The 20,824-nt window shown below is 41.4% G+C and overlaps 1 protein-coding gene across 2 annotated transcripts in view; it reads right to left on the bottom strand.

The window, feature by feature from the left end:
• Positions 1-2,413: 2,413 nt before the first annotated feature.
• The window catches only part of arhgap31 (Rho GTPase activating protein 31), a 33,679-nt gene continuing 15,268 nt past the window's right edge, over positions 2,414-20,824 (bottom strand). Inside the window, exons 2-12 of one of the 2 annotated variants that reach the window (XM_066699138.1) lie at positions 18,020-18,122; positions 16,427-16,571; positions 13,109-13,191; positions 11,867-11,974; positions 11,341-11,501; positions 10,815-11,016; positions 10,389-10,510; positions 10,239-10,298; positions 9,286-10,008; positions 8,810-9,066; positions 2,414-8,500 (exon numbers count right to left, since the gene is read on the bottom strand). In XM_066699138.1, the coding sequence (XP_066555235.1) occupies positions 6,185-8,500; positions 8,810-9,066; positions 9,286-10,008; positions 10,239-10,298; positions 10,389-10,510; positions 10,815-11,016; positions 11,341-11,501; positions 11,867-11,974; positions 13,109-13,191; positions 16,427-16,571; positions 18,020-18,122 (4,280 nt within the window). In that variant the 3' untranslated portion in view covers positions 2,414-6,184. Of the gene's footprint in view, positions 8,501-8,809; positions 9,067-9,285; positions 10,009-10,238; positions 10,299-10,388; positions 10,514-10,814; positions 11,017-11,340; positions 11,502-11,866; positions 11,975-13,108; positions 13,192-16,426; positions 16,572-18,019; positions 18,123-20,824 lie in introns of both variants that reach the window. The other variant, XM_066699137.1, reaches the window with a different exon arrangement.

The raw sequence follows: 20,824 nt of genomic DNA on the forward strand, positions 1-20,824 counted from the left end.
GAGTTTCTATTTGGGTTGGATTACGCCATGCGTTTGATCTCAGTGGCCCCATAAAACGGGTTATTTTCTTTTTAAAACATTTTAACACTTTGCCTCTGACTGCGCAAACATAAGGCATAATCTCTTTAATGCAAATCACACACTGCAGTGATCAAAAATGTACTTTATATGTTTTACAAATATAAAATACGTTTTATATTCTGGCCAAATGCACCGTCTAACAGCTAAAATAAGTACAATACATGATATTACTGTTATTATCATCATCATTAGATTCATATCTGACTTTCAATCACCGCAGCTGCCATATGATTGAAGTCTTGTGAAGAGTTTTTGTTGTTCAAATATTCATGGTGCATGGTTAATCTTTCATATTTGAAAAAAAATAATGTTCTCTTCAATTCCTAGACTAGATCACGAAGTGGTCAGGTTTTAAATGTAGCTCAATTTTTGCAGAAACTACATTACATCCCCCCCTAGTGGGGAACATACGTGTTATTTTAAGTGTATGAGTTTCTCAAATCCAAAGAAGTCAGGATTTTATTGGCCATTGTATAATGTGCACTACACATCTTGACCCTCACATTACTGAGACAATGCCATCAAAAAGGAGCTCGTGTCACCCTGGTCTTGGTACTAAAAACAATTCCTTGTATTAAATTCAGGAAATCCTATGGAATTAAGTTGTGAAGTTGACAGTATACCAGGAAATTGAGCCATCCCAGGCAGCAGCTTAATTTGTGTTTCATTGCTTTGTCTTATTATGTCATATAGCCCCATCTCCAGGTTATTATGAGAGGCTTTAAACATATGTCTATCTTTTCGTGTTTTGTTTTTATCCTCGCTTTAATTGATTTGATCTTTCCGTCACTGATATCTGAGTCTCTGAGTAATACTATAAGTAATGGAGTGATTGGCCCTTTGCCAAATCCTTATGAAAGCCACGACTGCTAAATAATTGATTTCATGCAACACTTTCTCATGCAAGAAAATGGGTAATACACGGCCACTTTCTGTCAGGCTGTGGCAGTCCTTTCCCGTCTGCTACTGGTGCTTTGAGCCGTGGGGTCACTGTCAGTGCTTAGCACAAAAATCAAGTCTCACAACTTGATAATTGGCAGCTTCCTTCTTTATTCCAGCAAGGATGAGTCAAGAGGTATTTATTTTAGTTGAAGATAGAGGACGTACTTGGTTCATAGCAGTACCTTGAATGAAATGCTTTGAAGTGTCATTAATTCCAATGTCATTTTAAAATGACGGCCCTGCTTCCCTAGGTAACCACATTGTACAATGAATCTGGAGTAAGCGTCTGGTCTGGAAACACTTAAGTCCTGCTCACATATCACCCGCGATCCTGTGAATAATGAGCCGAATCTCTGTCTGTCCTGGCAGGTCTGACCTCTATTATTTAGGGATGCTAAGTCCTGGTGTTCTAAAGGGGCTGCTGAACAACACCAATCAAAAATTGAATATATAACTGAAGTTGAACTTGGAAGGTATTGGATGTATTTATTGATTGATTGATTGATTCAGTCAGTCAGTCAAAAGATGCTTTGAGTGCCCTTCTCTCCTGATGGTCTGTTTTTTATACTTCAGGGCTGGCTTGGAGGTCCCTGCAGGTGACATCACTGCCCTGGTATCTTCCTCAGCCTGGTCTGTGGGGGACGTGTGGCTGCTCCGCGTGCGCTTCATCCTTTTGCTTTGTGCTCCTTACAAGTGATGGTACTGGCCTGTCTAGTGCTCAGACACTGCTCCCTTTTTTTGGACAGCGGATGAATCACTGGCTTGGCCGCCACAGTATGGGCAAACAAAAGGACTCTGCTGAAGGCTGCCACCCCGAATTAAATTTTCCATGAGATGAAGCAGTCTTTCTCCTCATGAAAGAATTAGGATAATGGCTGCCTTTCCTCTTAATTTCATTACTCAGTCCACCTATTTTTTTAAAAAAGGGAAAAAAGGTCAGCGATGACCCTTCGCATTGGTCACCGACACAAAAGAGGGCAAAATTATCCCAAGGGTGGCACTGTGTGACATATGAGTAGAATGTTTTAATCTTTTGTAATTTAGTCAATCTCTTCATCTCAACTAATAAAATACAATCAGTAGAGATAGTATATTTCGAATCTTGGTATCTGGTATTTCAGGCTCAACTATGATGCTGGTTATTATTGTAATGTGTAAATACATATTGAACTACTGATATAAATGATTTGTTTTGTTATGATAATTAGCAGAATTTTGTATTTGTTTAAGATTTTACTTTTCAGAAGGTCTATATACTGAAGCCTTATATACTGAATTGATGCTAACAGTGCAGTGTATGTTCAGAAGCTATTTAAAAAAAAGTATTGTTTTATAATGCCTTTTGTTAGACCCTTCTACAAGCCTGAAACATTTGTGTATTAAAACAGAGTAAAATGCAAAAAGTAATCCTTTATTTAATTTTTTGTAAAGGCTTACAGCGGGTGCATACAGTTACTGCAAATAGACTCCACTTTGAGGCACCAAAAAATGTTAATGATTACAATATTAACATTTTGTTTTTACAATTGAGAAACCTTCATAAACACACAAGACATGATTACACAGCAGTAAAACCTATTCAGATTCCAATATTAATATACAGTTTTTTTGTTGAAATAGCCAAAGATACATTTGGCTGAAAGAAAACAAAGCAAAAAAAAAAAAAAAAAGTATTACAAATTCCTGTTACACATGATGGGCCTGTTTCAGGGTCGTTTACAGCAGTAAGTACATTTCCGCTGCTTTGCACAAGATTTCCATAAAGCCTTTAGCCTTGGCACAGCCTAAACAAAGAAACAAAATCTCAACAGACAAACCCAAGACTATCAGTCAGATTCTGATCGCTTTTGAACAGCCTGGGTCGCAGTGCATGATTCGCTTATTCATAGGGAACTTTGTGGAAGGGGGTCAGATTTAAAGTCTGCTTCAATCTTCACTACATCCCCCGTCTGAAAAAGAAATGAGGAAACACTTCAACTTCCCATAAAACATTCACTTCTCCTTCATTCCGCACAGTCCTTTTTGTTGTTGTTATTAATCACATTTAAACATGTTTTTTTTTAATGATCTTGTAATTTAAATAAGCTTCGTAACAGTTTTTTTTTTTTTAATTAAAATTGCCTACCTCAGATTTGAATTAAATAATTGGAGAATTTGCATGACCTACTGAGAACACCTACGCAGGACAATCAGCATAATTTCAAGCAGCTGTTCTTTAATTGAAGTGCTAAATTGCTTCCAATCAGCATAATGTAACCCCACCCTGAAAGACCAGTAAAAAAATATATAATTATAATAAAAGAAATACACAATCACTTTGTTCCTCTGTGCCAATGGAGATCCTTTGGCTTTAGACCCTTTCTGTCTCGAAACTACTTCTAGTATCTTACGCCATCACGCCGAGTGTCAGACAGGCCCCTGCCATCTCCGTGTTCAAATTAAATCTGAATCTGAAGATACATACATTCCCTGGCTTTCCCTTAATCTTCTACACATAGTCCTGCCATTCTGATATTCTTTCCTATATACATGTTCTGTAACCTTTCCAAGAAACTTGTGAATTGTAATTGTGAGTGTTTAAGCTTCCTGGAAATACTTGAGCTTTAAAGTGCTTTGCGTTGACCATCCTTGCTATGCAATCTATATATAGCTATTATTCTGTGATTTTACAAAACCCCATTGTAACAGGCTTACAGTAAAACACACCCATTGCTCGCTGACTACAAATTGATCTATTGTGCAGTAGTACAACATTAGACTATAATATCAACACAAACAATTGTTGGGACAGTAACTGAAAACTTTTATGTTATATATTTTATTCACTTCTTAATTCTGTATCCAATTATCATGGGCAAATGAACTTTCAATTATAATCTACTTGTATCTACATCACACTTTCAATCTCCTCAATATATACACACATAACTCATACACACACTCGAAACTCCATCCTTAAAATCACCCCACTCTGCTTTATCTTGTTTATACCAACAACGGTTTGCAGTATTGGCCAACAGGGGGCAGTATCCACACACCAGGTAAAACATCAACCTGTAAGGCTTTGAATTTAACTGTTCTTGGTCTGTTTACTTCAAAGTTGTTCCTATTCAGGCCTTTACTTATGCATGTCCTCATTGTTTGCCATTTCTACAACAGCCTGTGGGTGCAGAGTGACCTTGTTTTGACTTCTGAACCCTTGGCTTACGACCTTTTTCTCAAATTCCCATCTTCCATCACTATTCATCCCACCACCACACCTGCCCAGTGAAAATATATATACTTCCTGTTAACTGCAATCCCACTTAGCCAATAGCTACTGTCTTCCTTAAAACAGAGGTCCAGTTGCCCAGTCCCCTACATATGGATTTAGAGCAAAAATGTAGTCAAACAAGCAAATAGAGTTCATTTAAGAACATGATTGATGCTTTCGGGGAAATTATGTTAAGCTAACTCATTTCTTTGTCGCGCACATCTGGTTTGAAAAGAGGAAGCAGGGGACAGAAAGCTTTGTGTGTGATAAACTCTGTAAGCGGTCGCTGTGGAAACTCCGTCGGTGCTGAGTTCTCACAACACTTCAGTTCCAGACCACGCTAGTGCACCTTCCCAGCAGATGTCACTATCCATAAAACTATGTAAATACAAAATAATAATAATTATAATAATAAAATACAGAAAAGTCATATTAATACAGAAGGGCATTGCTGCCAGATTGGGAATATAAAACAAAAAATATATCATTACATAATACAAACACTAGCAGGAAATAACAGTAAACAGAGGCAAAAGTAAAATTAACAATCACGTCTGATGTGGCAAACATTGAGTAGTTCTGCTGTGTTTAAGACTGGTCTGGAATGTTTAGCCCCAATGTGTCAGTTCCTCTGACCTCCTTGTGCACAGTCCTAAGTGTCTGACACATGTGCAATGTCTTCCAGCTTCATGCTTGTCAAGTAATGTTATGATCTGAGTTGCATAATAATTCATTATTTCTCTGACCTTCATGATCTTTGTTTCTTGTAATTATATCATATTTATCCCATAACACACCTAGCGGAAATGCTATTCTGTATTAATTTAGAGCAGGACAATATATATATATATATATATATATATATATATATATATATATATATATATATATGGCTTTACATTTAAAATATGTATATTTGTCTTACGAGACCCTATAGGCCTGAATATGAAGATGTTTGCCCAAATTGGTACCAATTCTGTGAAGTTCAAAAAACTAAACAAAATAAAGAAAAAAGCTTATAGTACATATCCTCTTATATCCACATCTCTACTGTCTTATGTTCTTTGCCAGTTTTAAAAATTAGAAAATATTTATTTAAACAATGGTGCAACTGTTACCTTGCAGGTAATCAATCTTGTATGGGCCGCCTATGGCATCACCTTCTGCCGTGCATGTAAAGTCCAGTCAGCCCAGCTACAGTACAGTGTAAGACTTGTGTAGTTCTCCTGCAGATAACTTTCTTTTGGCTTCTTAAAATTTAGTTTTGTGCCCTGCACTCTCATTTAGCTTAGATAAGCTAAACAAGTTCATTAACTGTGCTGAAACTGTGATTGTTTCTAAATATCCAGTTCATTTCACAGTACTGTCAAGTGTCAAGTCTAACACAGTAACATATGATTTTAACCTGACTGCACATAGCACCAGTTGCAGAGACCAACAAGGCTGATATTTCCAGTTTTACCAACATAAGGCTGATATCATAGAGGTTATTTGATAGGAGATCACACAGTTTTCCTATTAGAATTATTCCTTAGGAATATATTGCTGAAATTCCGGAATCTGAAAGAAAATGCCGAAGAAAATATTTTATATTTTTTTATATAATTTGATATATATATATATATATATATATATATATATGTTCAGTTTTTCAGTTGTAGCACACCATCAGGTAAACATATAACCACAGCAAAAGAGATTAAACAAAGTATTTAAATGCCAGATGCACTGCGTTACATACACAATGTTAACATCTTAAAAAGATGACACCTCTTTTTTTTCATTTCAAATACCATAGTAAAAACATTACTATAGTATACTTTAGTAAAGGCAGGAAAATGTAGAGGTTTTTGGCCTAGTACAAAAGTGTTCCTTAGCATTTCTTTTTGTTGAACTTAAAGATGCAGTTCATTCAATTTGCCTGCTGCTTCTGCTGTCAAATATCATGGACCTCCTCTGAGGCTGGTAGAAGCAACTCGTTGACGTTTCTAGTCTCTGTCCACTTTTGGGCATGCTCATTTTACTCCTCAAGGTCACCCCCTCAGGAGTCTTCAGGTTCTCGGGCAGTTCCTTGCACAAGCTATCCAGGACTGCTGTGTCTGTGGGGCTCTTGATGGGGGACAGGAGTAACTTGCCACCCTCTCCCGTCGACGGGTAATCCATGATAGGGAAGGGGGGGCTGAACAGAATAAGGCTTTGTGGCCGAGTAGGCCTGGCACGGTAGGAGGGCTTCTGCAGGCCTGGAGATCTGTCCAGTCTGGAGTCCAGGAAGGCCTCTCCATTGGAACTGCGCTTCCTCCTCAGCACAGGAGGATCTGTTGGGGTCGTGGACTTCGACAGAGGCATCTCCACGGAAGCATAACTCCCAGCCTGCCTGGAGGTTTTGGGGGACGGTTCGTTGTTCTCCTTCTCTGAATCCTTGGGATCCCTTGTGAAGGGAGGAGACTGGGGAGGATCTTGTTCTTTTTTGGAGTTGCTTGACGGTTTCTCTGGGTCTTTCTCTGACAGGCTCTCAGAGTTCTTCACCTGCAGAGGCTGAGGTATCTGAGTGTACTGGATCTTTGGGGGTATCACTGGGACCGCCTTGGCTTGACATGTCTTGATCATGAAAGAGGTCCTAACGGAGGAGACACTCACCGGAGCTGAGTTCCTTCTCACCGGAGCTTGTCGGTCGGTCAGGAACATGTCGAGCTCTATAGATGAAGTGCTGTATTTGATCTTGCCAACTGATTCTTCTGAGGTCTTTGTCTCGGACGGAGTCACTGAACCTCGCTTGGCCAATGCAGTTTCGGCCGAGAAAACGTCAGTGCTCCATTTAAAAGGATTATCTGATCCATCTTTCACGTAGGTATTACCAAAGGGACTTGCCAAGTCCAAGTTGAGCGAGGAAGGCCTGTGTTTTAGAACCACGTTTTCTTTCTGTGTGTCAGACTCTAAACCATCTAGGGATTTCAATTTGTGCATCTCCTTTAAGTTAGGCCTCTGAGAAGTTGTGGTGATTTCCTGTTTTAAAGATTCTTTGTTTTCTGATTCGGGTTTTGCAGGCTTTTCAAAGGTTAGATGGTCCTTGGAAGTTGCAAGCTGTTTTTTTTCTGGTTGCATTCCATTATGTTTCTGGACATCAACCTGGTGTGGAGAAGCAATGGGTGGTAATAAGGGCTCCTCAGCTTGCACACTGATTATGGAAGTTGGCTTACAGTCCTGCAGATCAATATTTCCTGGAGATGAGTCATCAGTCGAATCCTTTTTGACACCAGTTAGGCACAATTCCTTCAAACCTTCTTTGCCAGGAGCAGAGGCCCCTGAGTTTTGAGGTTTGTTGAAGAAGATATTTTCCCTGTTTTCACATGAAGGCACTCCCTCGGGCATCTGTAGGAAATCTATTCCTTTTGGAGAATGCAGGGGACTGGTTACCCATTGTTTGGTTGTGCTGTAGTCTTCCCACGGCTCCACCAACTCTAAAGCCCCCGCATTGTCCCCCCACATGTCCTCCTCATCCCTCTCATTAAGATCAAGGGATTGCGGACGCTCTTCCATTTGCTTAGAAAGCCTAAAAATACTCCTCCTGAGTTCAACAGAGAAGTCCTTACTCTCACCAGTTTGGGGTAATCTAGGAGCCTCCTTCTGTTTCTCACATTTTCCTGCTATGTCTTTTGGACTTGAGGGCTTAATCAAAACATTCATTTCTCCCACCTTGGATATACCTTCTGGACCAGGCTCTGAACCCCTCCTCCTTGTAGCTGAGGCTCCACATATTACAGCTGGGGGCAACTCAGTAGAAGGACAGAGTATTTTCTCTGTATCCTTGGGCTGTACAGGTAGTTCATTTCCTGTGCCATCCATAGGTTTTGTGGAAACTTTATATTCAGTGCCCGCTTTTTGTTTCCTGACATCTGCCTTTGGATTGAAACTGGTATCAAATGAAAGTCTTCTGTCTGAAATGCCCCCAAAACTGGCACTGCCATTATGGGGGTCTGTCTTGAGTGCTTTTTCTGCTAGTGAAACCTGTCCACAGCTTAACAAAGGATAGGTGGGGAAACTGCTGCGTCGTTTCGCATGTGGGTCTGGCTTTTGCTGTACTTCATCCTTGGTGTTGTGAGTGAAGAGTGGGACTGACTCAAATTTATCATCAATAATATCAACATCAGGCTCAACTATTTTTAGCTCGAGATGAATGTCAGGCCACAGCTCATCCATCGCAGCATTAGTCGTTGATTCCTCATCCTGTTGAAATGAAAAGAACACAGATTATAACTATACTAAAATATACAATCCTTTAAGCGCTCCTGGTTGCCTACTGATAGTAGCTTGGACAGTGCAGTGTATGTTCAATTGTGAATGCAGTATTTAACATAAAAAGGCAGGAAAGGTAGTAGTATTTGTTTCAGAGTGTAGGCAAATAACATTGAAAGATTTGAGAATTCATTCAAATATAATCAGATTACAAAAAAAACTCATAAGAGTGCTAGAAAGGCAAGATTAATGATCTTAATGTAACAAACAAAAGAGGAGATGAATATACTTCAAGCCTACCAGTTCGCTCAACCTGCTGAGCTTCTGATTTTGCTTCATTAGGTTGTCCAGTTGGGTCTCGGGTTTGACCAGATCCGTCACCAGCAGACCACTAGGTTTTGCCATGGGCAGAGGTTCCCCTCTAACGGCTGAGTCTGTGCTTAGGACGGGTGAGACAGGGTGCAGTGTGGGTAGAGAAGGAGGCTGCTGAACTCTGACGGGGGGTGATTTCTCTATATCTTCTCGTGTGCGGCCTTCCCTCGGCTCTGGATTATGTCCTTGAATTAAAGGGGGAGGGAAAACATTTTTAAAAAGCACTTCCAAAGTGACACATTTGGAATACAGCGTTAGCAGAAGTAATCAATAAAGAACAGCACAATCAAATAAAAAAGGGGTTGTGCAGATAATGGAGTTGTTGTTGCAGTTTGACTGTTTGTTTTTAAAATAAGGCCACAGCAGGGCAGAGTAAAGAGAAAGGTTTAGAAACAAATGTTCACCTTCTGCTACATCCATACTGGTGTTGACCTCTTCCCCACTGTTTGTGACCATCACTGACTTCTCGTCCTTCTTTAGGGAAACTGAGCTGTTGCTGCTGGCGCTGCTGCAGCCGCTGCTGCTGCTCCCACTGCGGCCCTGCTCTGACAGCGTGCCCTCGTTACCGGACCTGAGTAAGGCCACCTCGCTGACAGAGGGCAGACTCTGCTTGTCCTGCTTGTCCTTGCCTGGTGCTCTGCAGGGGGTACTGTTGGAGCTGATGACAGCCGACACACGCAGAGGCACGGACACTGCGAAGGGCTCAGAGATGTTGAGAGCCTTGCGCTGGTGTCGCGGTGAGGATTCCAGTGGGAAGAGGCTGCCAGGGAAGGTGGGCTTGGTGCTGCCATCACTGGCACTTGTGGAGTAGAACATCCTCCTAGTCTTGGGGGAGGTGGGCTCACAGCGGCCCAGGTCGTCACCTTTGAACACCTTCAGCTGCTCCGGCAGCTGTTTCTGCTGTGGCGTCGAGCTCCTCGATCCCACTCTAGCCTCGCTCTGACCATGACTTCCCGGCGATCCTCCTCCCATGGCACCAGATGACCGCTCCAGCTCATAGTCCCACTCATGATCCCTCTTGCTCAGGTCGAAGGTGCTGCCGGAGCCCAGGGTGCGCGACTTGAATGCTGGCATGATGAATCCGCCAGTCCCAGCAGGCCGCTTGAACTCGCTGTCCTTGTCGTCGTCTGGAGAGAATGAAGAGACAACATTATCAAATAAGAAACCCACGCTGCAGGGGTGTTTATATGATATTTTTTTGCAGATATATATATATATATATATATATATATATATATATATATTTTTTTTTTTTGTAAACTCGCATAGCAAGTCAAAATCAGTGTTCAGTACTCACTGGTTTTCTCTATATTGTGCTTTAGTGCCCAAAGCTAAAAAAATTGAGATTCTTTCTTACCTTCTGTGGGCAGAGAACACAGTGAATCCATGCTTTTGGCAGGCCGGATTGTGGCTTTTTCTGTTGATGAGATTAAAATATGAGTATCTAATAACACGCTCTCCCCCAAAAGTCATGCTGCCAAAATAAAAGACCATAACTTCCACTCACCCGAGAGTTTCTGGCCTCTCACAAACACGCTGCCATTCCGGCTCAGTTTACCCTTTGTCTCAGTCATGGTCCTCCCCAGGTTAAATATGGACTTCCACTTCTTGGATTTTCCTGAGAACTTTCTTCTGAAACAAAGCGTAACATGACATAGTTTGCATGAGAAACAGGTAACCTTCTGGTCAAGGGTTGATCACTTCTCTATTAGCTTTGTCACCTAATGAATGTGCATTTACCTTTCGAAACATGAATGGAAACTCAGAATTTTGAAATAAATTAAAGAAAGCAAAATTAAAGAAGGAAAGAAAGAAAAGAGAGAGAGAGAGAGAGAGAGAGAGAGAGAGAGAGAGAGAGAGAAAGGAAATTTAGGCATTTCAGTTCGACTAGTTTGGTGATGGAGCAGCTGGAGTGTGTCGGCCAGGCTCGTACTTGCTGTCGGGGAGGTCGATAACGGTGTGGTACAGGGTGGTAGTGCTGGCATCTGGCAGGCTGTTCTCTCTCTGTCGCTCTCGGCGTGCCGGGTGGTTGGGGCTGAGCGAGCGTGCCTGCGCCTCCTCCAGGCTCACTAGCTTCATGGGCGCACACTGGCTGCTGACCAGGAGAGCTGGGCACCCACCCTCCAGGCTGCGCTCTGCAAGCAAGGACAGTGCAGCACAGTCAGCAGGGAGCCCAGCTGGACATCACGGTGTCAGGGTGCTTTGCTAAAGTGTTCATATTAGTGGTAGTAGGATGGGAGGCACATTCAGTTACTGGGATACATTAAACCAGTGCACATTGCTCTGCAATTCAGGAGAGTCATGGGAGACTCTATATTTATTTAAAGATCATCATTATTATTAATTACATAGTAGTTGTAAAAGCAGCAGATGTAGTTGTAGTATAAAAAAGTATCCAAAATAAAGTCTCTCTCTTAGGCAATGCGTGCTGGCATGGAGTGGGCCCTGCGCAAATGTACCATCATTCTCTACTTTAGGAGGACTGCTGCTGCTGGTGCAGCCACTGATGCTGAAGATCTGCTCCATGTGGTTCAAGATGAACTCCACCACCGTCTGCTGGACCCGCACTTCCATGAAGGCCGCGTCCCCATTGCACTTGGACACCTCGATCTCCTTGGACCTGTGGGGAGACGGCTTCTGTAATGCTATGAGAGGTAAGGGGTCCCGTCTGTAAACTAAATCCTAAGTATCTCGGGAAGGAGGCAGAGAAGGAAAATGGCCTCAACCTACAGCACATCATTGGGATGGTTGTTGTTTTTTTTAAATTATTATTATTATTATTTATTTATTAGCAGGGCGACTTACAAAATATAACAGCAATACAAATACACAAATATATTCCTGAGAAGCTAGTAACTCTGTTTGGATGCTCTTTCCTGCACTGACAAAGTGGCATGTGTGACCTAGGGGATAAAAAAGTTTTTCCTTGAAAGGTTCTGGAACATGTCCTGTTCGTGTGCGAGGCGTGTGGGCATTCCTTCTCACCGGAGCAAGTTGGGAGCCCACACCAAGGCCAGGTTCCTTGCATGCATGTTGGTCTCGGTGCTGTAAGAGGCCAGATGTCTGAGGTGCTTGGTGAGATATTCCAGGGTCCTAAAGGGAGAAACACAGCATTGAGTCTCTGCAGAGGCACCGCCAGATAATATCAAGTCACTGACAATTACAATTTCTTTAAAGGTTTCCACTGCACAGATCTTTTCATACATCTAGTGTCATATGAATATGGAGACTTGTGCGTGATGTTTGTCAGTCTTTGTTAGACTTTGCTGCAGTTAAGACTTCACTAAACACAACTCATTCCCAAAGTGTACATATGCAGCAGAAATACAGTCATACTATGAAAAAATATTAAAACCATTTTAGTTCAGCTGCAGTTTTAATTTTGCTTTGCACACTTTTGAATTCTTTAACATACCTGATCTCAAACTTGAACACTGATGTGTTTTTCATATCAGTGGACTGACTGCAATTAAACTGCACTCAAAATGCATATACAATGTGATCCTATTATAATTGCAGCCATCATTACATGCACCATACTTGCATTCATTTGAACATCATTGTTAGAAAGTGAGTGTATGAGAGAGGAGAAAACTTTGCAAATGTAAGTTAAGTTTAAAGGAAGCGCAGTGCCAAACTGCTGGGGAAAAGCGCAGTCATTTAAACTCTCAAACTAATGGTTCTACGTTTTACTTTCAAGGCAACAGCAGTGAAAATTTCCAGGGTGAAAAATCCACTTAATCCACTCCTCCAGATGGACAGAATAAATTATTTACTACACCAAAACTGTTCCGGTACTGCAGCGCCTTGGAGGGATGCTAATTAGATAGCGCTCACTACCATCATAATTTATGGACTTTGAGACAGACTGGAGCTCATTTTTACTCAAGCTGTCAATCACTGCTGTGTGCGGACTAGGAAGCAAAATAAAAACCTAGTGACTGCGTTCAGCTCTGGAAGCACAAGATGCAAAGTTACATCATGACTTCAGAACTTCACATGCACCTTATAAGAAGCCATCCAGAGTGCCATTGCTAATATCCTTCAGAGTAATACATCTGAGTTAAAACTATTAGTTGCCAGCACTTTTCTACTGTCATGTCTGTTATCAGTGCTCGATGAGTATATAAGTATAAAGTATAAAAGCCTCAGGTCATGGCCAATAGGGTGCATATGTGCAGGGGTGTAGTGCACATTGATAGCCAGGACATGGTGTGCAATGCTCACCTGTAGTGAGAAGCAGGAAGCTCCTTGATGACATCCTGAATTCGCTGCAACTGTTCATGCTCATTCTTGGCCGACACTGCATCCTGGGGAGAAAACAATGTTCCCAGAGACAACGTGAGTTTCAATCAGCACACAGTTTTGTCCCACACACATCCATAACCACAATACTATTAATGTATTTATTTACATGTATTCATTTTTGTCTGTTTATAATTGCAATCTTGAATAGGATTTTAGCCTGTTATCAGATAAGCCCATGGGAGTAGTGGGTGTTGGATCATCCTTTAATACGGCCTACTATACATGGATTTAAATACATGCGTTGTCAAGACTAATGCCCACTGCAAAACAAAACTATAAATACACCTGCTTCAGCATGATGTGTGTGCTAAAGAGGAATTTCCCAGGTCCGCCACTAGAAGTCCTCGCAGTATTGTGCAGCGGTTCAGAGAAAGCAGCCCAAGACCAGCCTGAAATGGCTAACTACAGGTTTATGTGTATATTACTAACTGTAGTCTCCCCACCACTTTGGTTTTGTGCTGAATAACAGACATTTGACTTCTAAAGGGTAACTAGCCACACTAATAGATTTTGAAAGGTGGACAGCCATTCTGAGGTGAATTCATTAAATGTTCTTTTCTATGTATAAAAAAGGTTATGGTTTTATTTTATTTTATTTTCTTCAGAAGAAACATACTTTCATTGTAGTGATGCATTGTGCATGTAAAACATGGCATGTAATAGATACACAAGAAATAAGTTAAATATGTAAAACAGACGTCATTACTATACACGCACAGAAAAGGCTGATTTAATATTTAAAAAGTCCAGCAAAACAACACATCAGTCTCCTGTGCAAATTGTGACTGAGATATTCATGTGATAGTAATGTTTCCTGAAACACCTTGCCTCATCTGTTTTTAAGAATACAATGACTCAAGAGTTTTGAAATAACAGTGTTTGGAAGTTTGTTGTCTGTTTTGTTGCCACAAGATCATCTGTTGGGGACAGAAATGGAAAAAGACTCAGCTGATGACTTTTTTCCCAGTTCTAGAAACCCCCTGTATTTCTCTTTTCCAGCGAGGAAATGTTTACTTGAAATGTGGTTCAGGGTGACTGGACTGCCACTCAGGGCGAACAGTGCTTATTAAAATAGTCAGAAGATGCTAAACCAGCACTTTACGGTGCTGCCCTGTTACTGTGGAGTGATTGAGTCACACAGCCCAGGCCTGGCAGGCTATTAACTGCAGAAATTCAAAGCTGGCTATGTGACTGAGCATCACTGGGACACAATGTAATACAAGCATCCCTGAATGCAGAAACAGACCGTTGATGGGCTTGCTGTTCACTCATCAGAAGAAGGACACACTATTAAACATCTGCATCTGATGCTTTCCTTACCACCCTGTATTTGAGCATCTGAGTCTGCAGACTGTGAATGTATTTCTTCTTCTTTTATTTTCTCTTTCTCTTGCTTTCTTCTGACAAGTTTGGTTCTGTGGTTTGCATTCCAGACAAAGTGTTTTCTGTTTTTGTTGTTTTCTGTTCTAAACTCCTCTGGCTCTGTCAGCTGCCACCCAGCATCACTGTCTTTTCATGATTTTAATTAGCTGTAAAACTGTTTGTGCCGATACCACTGTAAATCAGCTTCCCAGAGATTAGTGGTTTAATAAAGTTTCTGTGCTTTGGCGGATCCCAAACCGCACTGATCTTCGTCATCCAACACAACCGCCTCTTACCCCAAACTTCCTCAGCCCCACAATGCCTCACTAATGAGCTGATCTCTTCCCTTCTATAATGATAAGGAGTTCAGCATTCATAGGGAGCACTAACATCACAGGGGAAGCAAAAGGCTTTATTCCTGTGTGATGCTTTCATGTTGTCTGAGTTGTTACCGGGTCCTTGCTATCCTTATGTTGGATTTGGTGCTTCTTACAGAGCGGTTTCTGCATGATGTGTCTTTTGGGAACAGGAGTAGTGCCTGTCTGTATGATAAGTGGCTACAGTGCATAACACTCCAGATTTTCAAAGAAATCTCCATTTCCTCAGATTCATTAAAATAAAAGGTTACTCAAAAGCAAACATAATTTCCTCAAAGACATGTCTGCAACATGACCTCCTCACAACCCCCCCACTCTGGGAAAATTATTTTGAATTTATTTTCAAAAGACTGAGCTTGAAATGAAATTTGCTTTATTATGAAATTAGGACTTGAATTAAAGTAATTCATGTTTTCCTTTACCCACTCTCACCACTCACATGTGTTTCACATTAGTCCTGTTCTTTCCATGGAAATGTGCGGAAACGTGGGAAGTGGCGGCGAAACTGAGTAATACTGAGTCGTACAGCTCCAACAAAATGCAAATGCCATGGTTTCTCATAAAGAAAATCACTGCATCTTAATGCCATGGTTTCTTTTTAAGGAAATCACTATCTCTTAATGCCATGGGAGTTATTAAGAACTAGTTTCAACCTGACGCCGAATAGAAACTCAAGCATGCATCATTAAGATTTATGATAAATAGTAATATTTGTTGTACCAATAGTAATAGAATTATTGCTGTTGTTATTTTGTCTATGTTTGTCTTTGTTTTATTGTGAAAATACTGGGCTCTCCATGGAGCCATTCCCTTTGCCTTTCCCTGCCTATTTATTGTCTTTCATATCCTCTTATAAACAAAAGCTGAGGAATTTCTTCACCTCATGACACTTTTTAAAAGTTTTTCTTTGCACCATTGTAATGCCATTGTGTTACCAAGGGGATCACTGCAGTGTCATTATTTTCTGCAATGAAAAATTGAAGAGTACGTTGAATCTCAAATCTATTACCTTTCCTCTCCTTTGAAGAGCATACATCATTTTTATTATTACTGCCCTGTTACTGTCTTCAGAGGTGTAAGCCCATCGGGTCATTTTCTTTAACCCTTGTACCAGTCTCGAGAGTATTGGCCTGGAATTACTATGAACTGACACCATTTTTAATTCTCAACTGGCAGGTTGGATTCTCTGAGGTCCCCAAACTGTGCCCCCCCTGCCATGCTAACTGCACCATCCTCTGGGTAATCAAACACAGTATTCAACAACCCGAGCCTCTGATACTGCTGAAGGTAACCGTGACCATTTCATCCATCAGCTGTCAGATGGGTAAGTGTCCCCTGCAGACGGTGGGGAACAGAAGTCTACTCTTTTTAATCTTCTGCAGGAGCTCCGACTGTCTCCGGAGACTGAGACCTCATTTGTCACTGCTTTGAGGTCCAGCATTTGGCTGCACTTGGCTGCACTTGGCCTCCCGCCAGTGAGACCGACTGGGTATCTTACCGTGAATTTCTTGTAAAGGTCGTAGGTGAGCAGCGGGTTTGGCAGCTCTCTGAAGTAGAGCTTGCAGAGGGACCCCACGCAGTGAATATCCTGCAGATACACCTCCCTCGTCAGGTCTGGGCATGGGTCTGTGCCAAACTCCTGCCTGGAAGCACACATGTCAATGATTAGCAGCAAGGCCAGCCCTGGAGGTAGAAACCGAGTTCGCAATAATCATACCCTGGCAAACATCTTTTATCCAAAGCGACTTAAGTTAGGACTTGAGTTGGGCATCAATAGCATCTGCATCATCATTTGCAAACAGACTTTGGTTTCATAGATCACAAGGAGGTTAAATGTGTGGTTCAAGAGTGACAAAATAAGACAGACGGGGGGAGAGCTAGGGAGTGAACCTCCTGGTAGCAATCCCTTTAGCTGAGCCCTCTGGACCACCTGGCCTTCGTACGACTCCGGGACAGGGGTTTGTAATGTCTTTTGCAATCATATCTGGGCACAACTGCTGCCACTATTACATCACAGCAATCTACAATGAATGCGGGGTATGTATTGGAGAGTCTTCACGCTACTACGAAAAGCCCTGTACAAAATCTACTGGAAAGTAAGTTTCCATTCATGTAAATGCAGCATGACACCCTTGCACTGCGCTTGTTATGAGACGCAAGATTAGGATTGCTGAAGGAAATCTTAAGGAAGAAAGGACCCACAGTGTCCTAGTTTTAGAAGCAACCGATGGCAATGCTAGAAGCTAGACAATGTTTTAAAATCTTTTCATCGCCACCTAAGCCAGATCACCATGGCATTTGCTCAAGGTTCAGTCTGCACCTTATGTCGGGTGGCTGACCCATTTACTTCAGACCCTTTAACTCTGTTTCACTGTACTCGGTTATCGTCCAAAATCCAGTCATGCCGGGTACTAATACTTTAAGTATCTAGGGCCAGGATAAACGCATGCTGATTTATTGTGCAGGAGGCTTTGTGCCGCACTGTGTCTCTACTGAACTGTGTGTTCATCACAGCGGTGCTTGACTGGTGGTCCTCTGCTCTAACCTGATTACTGTACGATTCTTGAAAATCAATATGGCATAAAAGGTCTGCGACGTAATCTTTCAGTCTGAGGTAATGAAACCCACCTCACATTCGCCTCAGATATTTCCTCTCAGAGAAGCTCACAAAAGCCAAGATTGCACCGAGAGCCCCTGGAAAGGAACAGTGAGCCCATTTTGTTTATTTGAACGGTTCTGCAAAGGGGATTATCCCTAATCGCACCGTGCAAGGGAACCCACTTCAGTGGGAGCTGTGTGGCTGGACTCTGCGGACATATGACTGAGAGGATGAAGTACTTTGATATACTTCTCTGCACCGGGCTGATCCAAGCCCCGGATGAAAATACCACAAATCGAGGTCTGCTACCAAAAACACTTCCAAATCCTTTTTTTAAAGCAAGATCCTTAAAACTTAATTCTGTCTGACTTATTTACTGTACAGAAACATAAGAGATATGTGGCAGTGTTCATTTGTTAATATCAATACTTTGCATTGTTAATTGTACTCTCACAACCCCAACTATGTTTATTTCATTCAGGGGTTTGTTACCTGAGTCTTTGGATGTTGGACGTGATCCCTGAGAGCCTGTATATCCCATCCACAATGCCATGCTCTTCAATGAACTCTGCACAGCTCTTGAGAACGTGGGGAACTGGGGGGAAAAAATAATACAAATTAAATAGCGAAGAACATCATGATTTTTTTCTAAATAAACTAAATCTACAATGGGCTGCCTCTGATATTCGTGTTTCCACCACTAAAACATGTATTAAACAGAGGTTACAGAACAGAACAGTTGACTATTGGTATTTATTTACACTATTGTATATTTATTGAACGTTTAAGTGCCTTGCTAACAGTTTGAAATCTCTCTCTGACCCTGAGAGGTTTAATCCGTCTGATGCCAGTTCAGAAACTATGGAATTAAATTCTGCAGGAAATTCTGCAAGGTAACAAAATCAGTGCTTCCTGTCGTAACTGGAAAACATTTACACACTGTTTCTTCCACTCTCGTGTCTTCCTTTGAGATTTGTTCTTTACTCGATGAACTTATCCAGATAGGAAATTCTCCAGAACACTTTGCAGATAAGCTCTTCTGAAATAAGATCTCAGTAGCCAGTTGGGTTGATTTGATTGTGATTTTACTGCTTGGTTTTGTGAATGTACTCAAACATATACACTTGAATGCAAGCATACAGTACCAACCTGGTAAAAAAAATTAGGTATACATTCAAGTAAGTAAGGAGGTATTGGCTGAGAAAACTATAAATAAATAAAACAAAAGAAAACAACAACTCTTTATTCTGTGTAACAATCATTAACTGTGCACCGACAAATCTAGTCTGACTGCTTCTTCAGTAATGCTTCTGCAATCCAAAAGGTGAAAACTGTGTGAAACATTCTGAATTGCTGACCAACAAAAACATCACAAGATATTACAGTCCTCAACCCCAACAGCCCTCCTCCTCCCCCCCAACGCGCCTCACAGATGTCATGCGGTCGGCGAGGGTTCAGTTGAAGAATCACTCCAGTGCAACAAGAACAGGAAGATTCCATTACTCTGTGCTTTGTGTGGCTCTCAGTTGAGGACAGATCTAATTAACTCAATTACGAAGACTCACGGAAATAACTTTGATGATGCCCATCTCCCATTTAAACGGTCTTGTGAGGGGGCAGTGCTTCGAAAAGGGCATTCTGCCGCAGCTGTCTGGGTTGCAAGTTATCTGGTTTTGTCTTCCAGGATGAGGTGCTTTACACTTGAGCCCTGCCTGCAATACTCCACGCAATTAGTGTATTCCTATTAATGTATTAAATTGGGTCTTATTTCTCAACTCTGCACATCATGGGGAGGGGATTATAATTATTATTTGTTTAATATATAAAGCTAAGTGTTTATCCGGTTCTCAGCTAGAATGTGCAGTCTCTGTGGTAATGATTGTAGTCCTGTGTGGATTGCATTGCACTGACTGTGTGTGCAGATCATGTTGAGGAATGAGGAAATCGTCTTTTGAGGGTAATCAGTGAGGCTGCAGCTGTGCGTAGGCCAGTAGACCGGCTGGGAGACTGAGGAGGAAGCAGAGTCATCATTAACCCCTTCATCCCATGCCCTGTGAACTTCAGATACAGTCCTGTAGACTGGTTTGATCTGGGATACTGTTTCCAGAGGCTTTGGCCAAAGGGTCTTTATTCGTCAAACCCATGGTCATACTCTAGCTTTCACACATCCACTATTTTAGGATGTTGTTTACAGTTTTCACCAAGTCTCCAACATCATTATACTGTGTTTAATGTCAGTGTAACATACCTGCCTACTTGTTAAGTGTTGATGTGCAGCTGAAGACTGTATTTGTGTATAAAGCCCTTAAAGGCCATACATGTTCACAGAAATGTACAGATGTTTTAGATTCTCTGTAAATATTAATGTAAGGAAGCATTAATTAAAAAGTAAAAAAATAAATAAATGTACAGACACAAAACATCGGTAAACATACAAACACAATCACTTCATGATCCCTATAAATACTCTTGTATGGCGTTCAAGAGCAGTAGAGCTAACTAACTTTAGAGATAAGAGATATCCAAATTAAAAAGGGTGGTAAAACGGTGATCTTCAATAATTTTATCCACTCATGAATCTGAGCTTTGTGACTGGAGCTTCTTTGATGTTTTCTTTTTTATTTATTGGTTTTAACAGCTCTTGAAAAACATTGTGCCCACATTGAAGCTCCAGATTAATATTATACAAGTGTGGTTAGCTTCCTGGTCACATGAATAGTCCCTTTGTAGCTTTCACATGTTGACTTCTGAGTTTCTGCCTCATCTGGTATTGCAGACGATGAATATAACAAAAAAATTAAAAAAAATCTTCCCCAAACCTATTTCTATGTGGCTTCCTTCCTGCCTTAAAGGAAGTCTTCATCTGTTGTTTTTATTTTCTTCTGCGTTTCTTTTTTTATGCTAAACCAGCTGACACATGGTTGGCGAACTGTGCTTCAGTGTGCCTCCGTTCTCTGAGAAGCTCCAGCCCTTGGAGGCCCATTATGGACTTAACCCCCTCCTGCATCTACTGACCTCTCAGCTTTTCTCCCAAAGCAAAGACGCTGGAGTATAAAAGTTCTCACACAGTCCAGATGCACCGACAAGAAAAACAGCGTGGGACTATCAAAGGCCTCTGTTTTCGGTCTTGTTTGCGGCCTCGCTTTATGCTGACATTAAGTGTAGCTTTAAGCTTGTGTCAGTATCCTCCTTCACACAATCACAGTAAAACATTCATAAAATGATCTTTCATTCAGGGGTGAGGATAGCAGCATGAGCTCACATGATTTTCAGTCCCTTTTGATAACTCTTTCGGTT

Source organism: Amia ocellicauda, chromosome 3, assembly GCF_036373705.1.
Source record: "Amia ocellicauda isolate fAmiCal2 chromosome 3, fAmiCal2.hap1, whole genome shotgun sequence".
In the NCBI taxonomy this organism is placed as follows: Eukaryota; Metazoa; Chordata; class Actinopteri; order Amiiformes; family Amiidae; genus Amia; species Amia ocellicauda.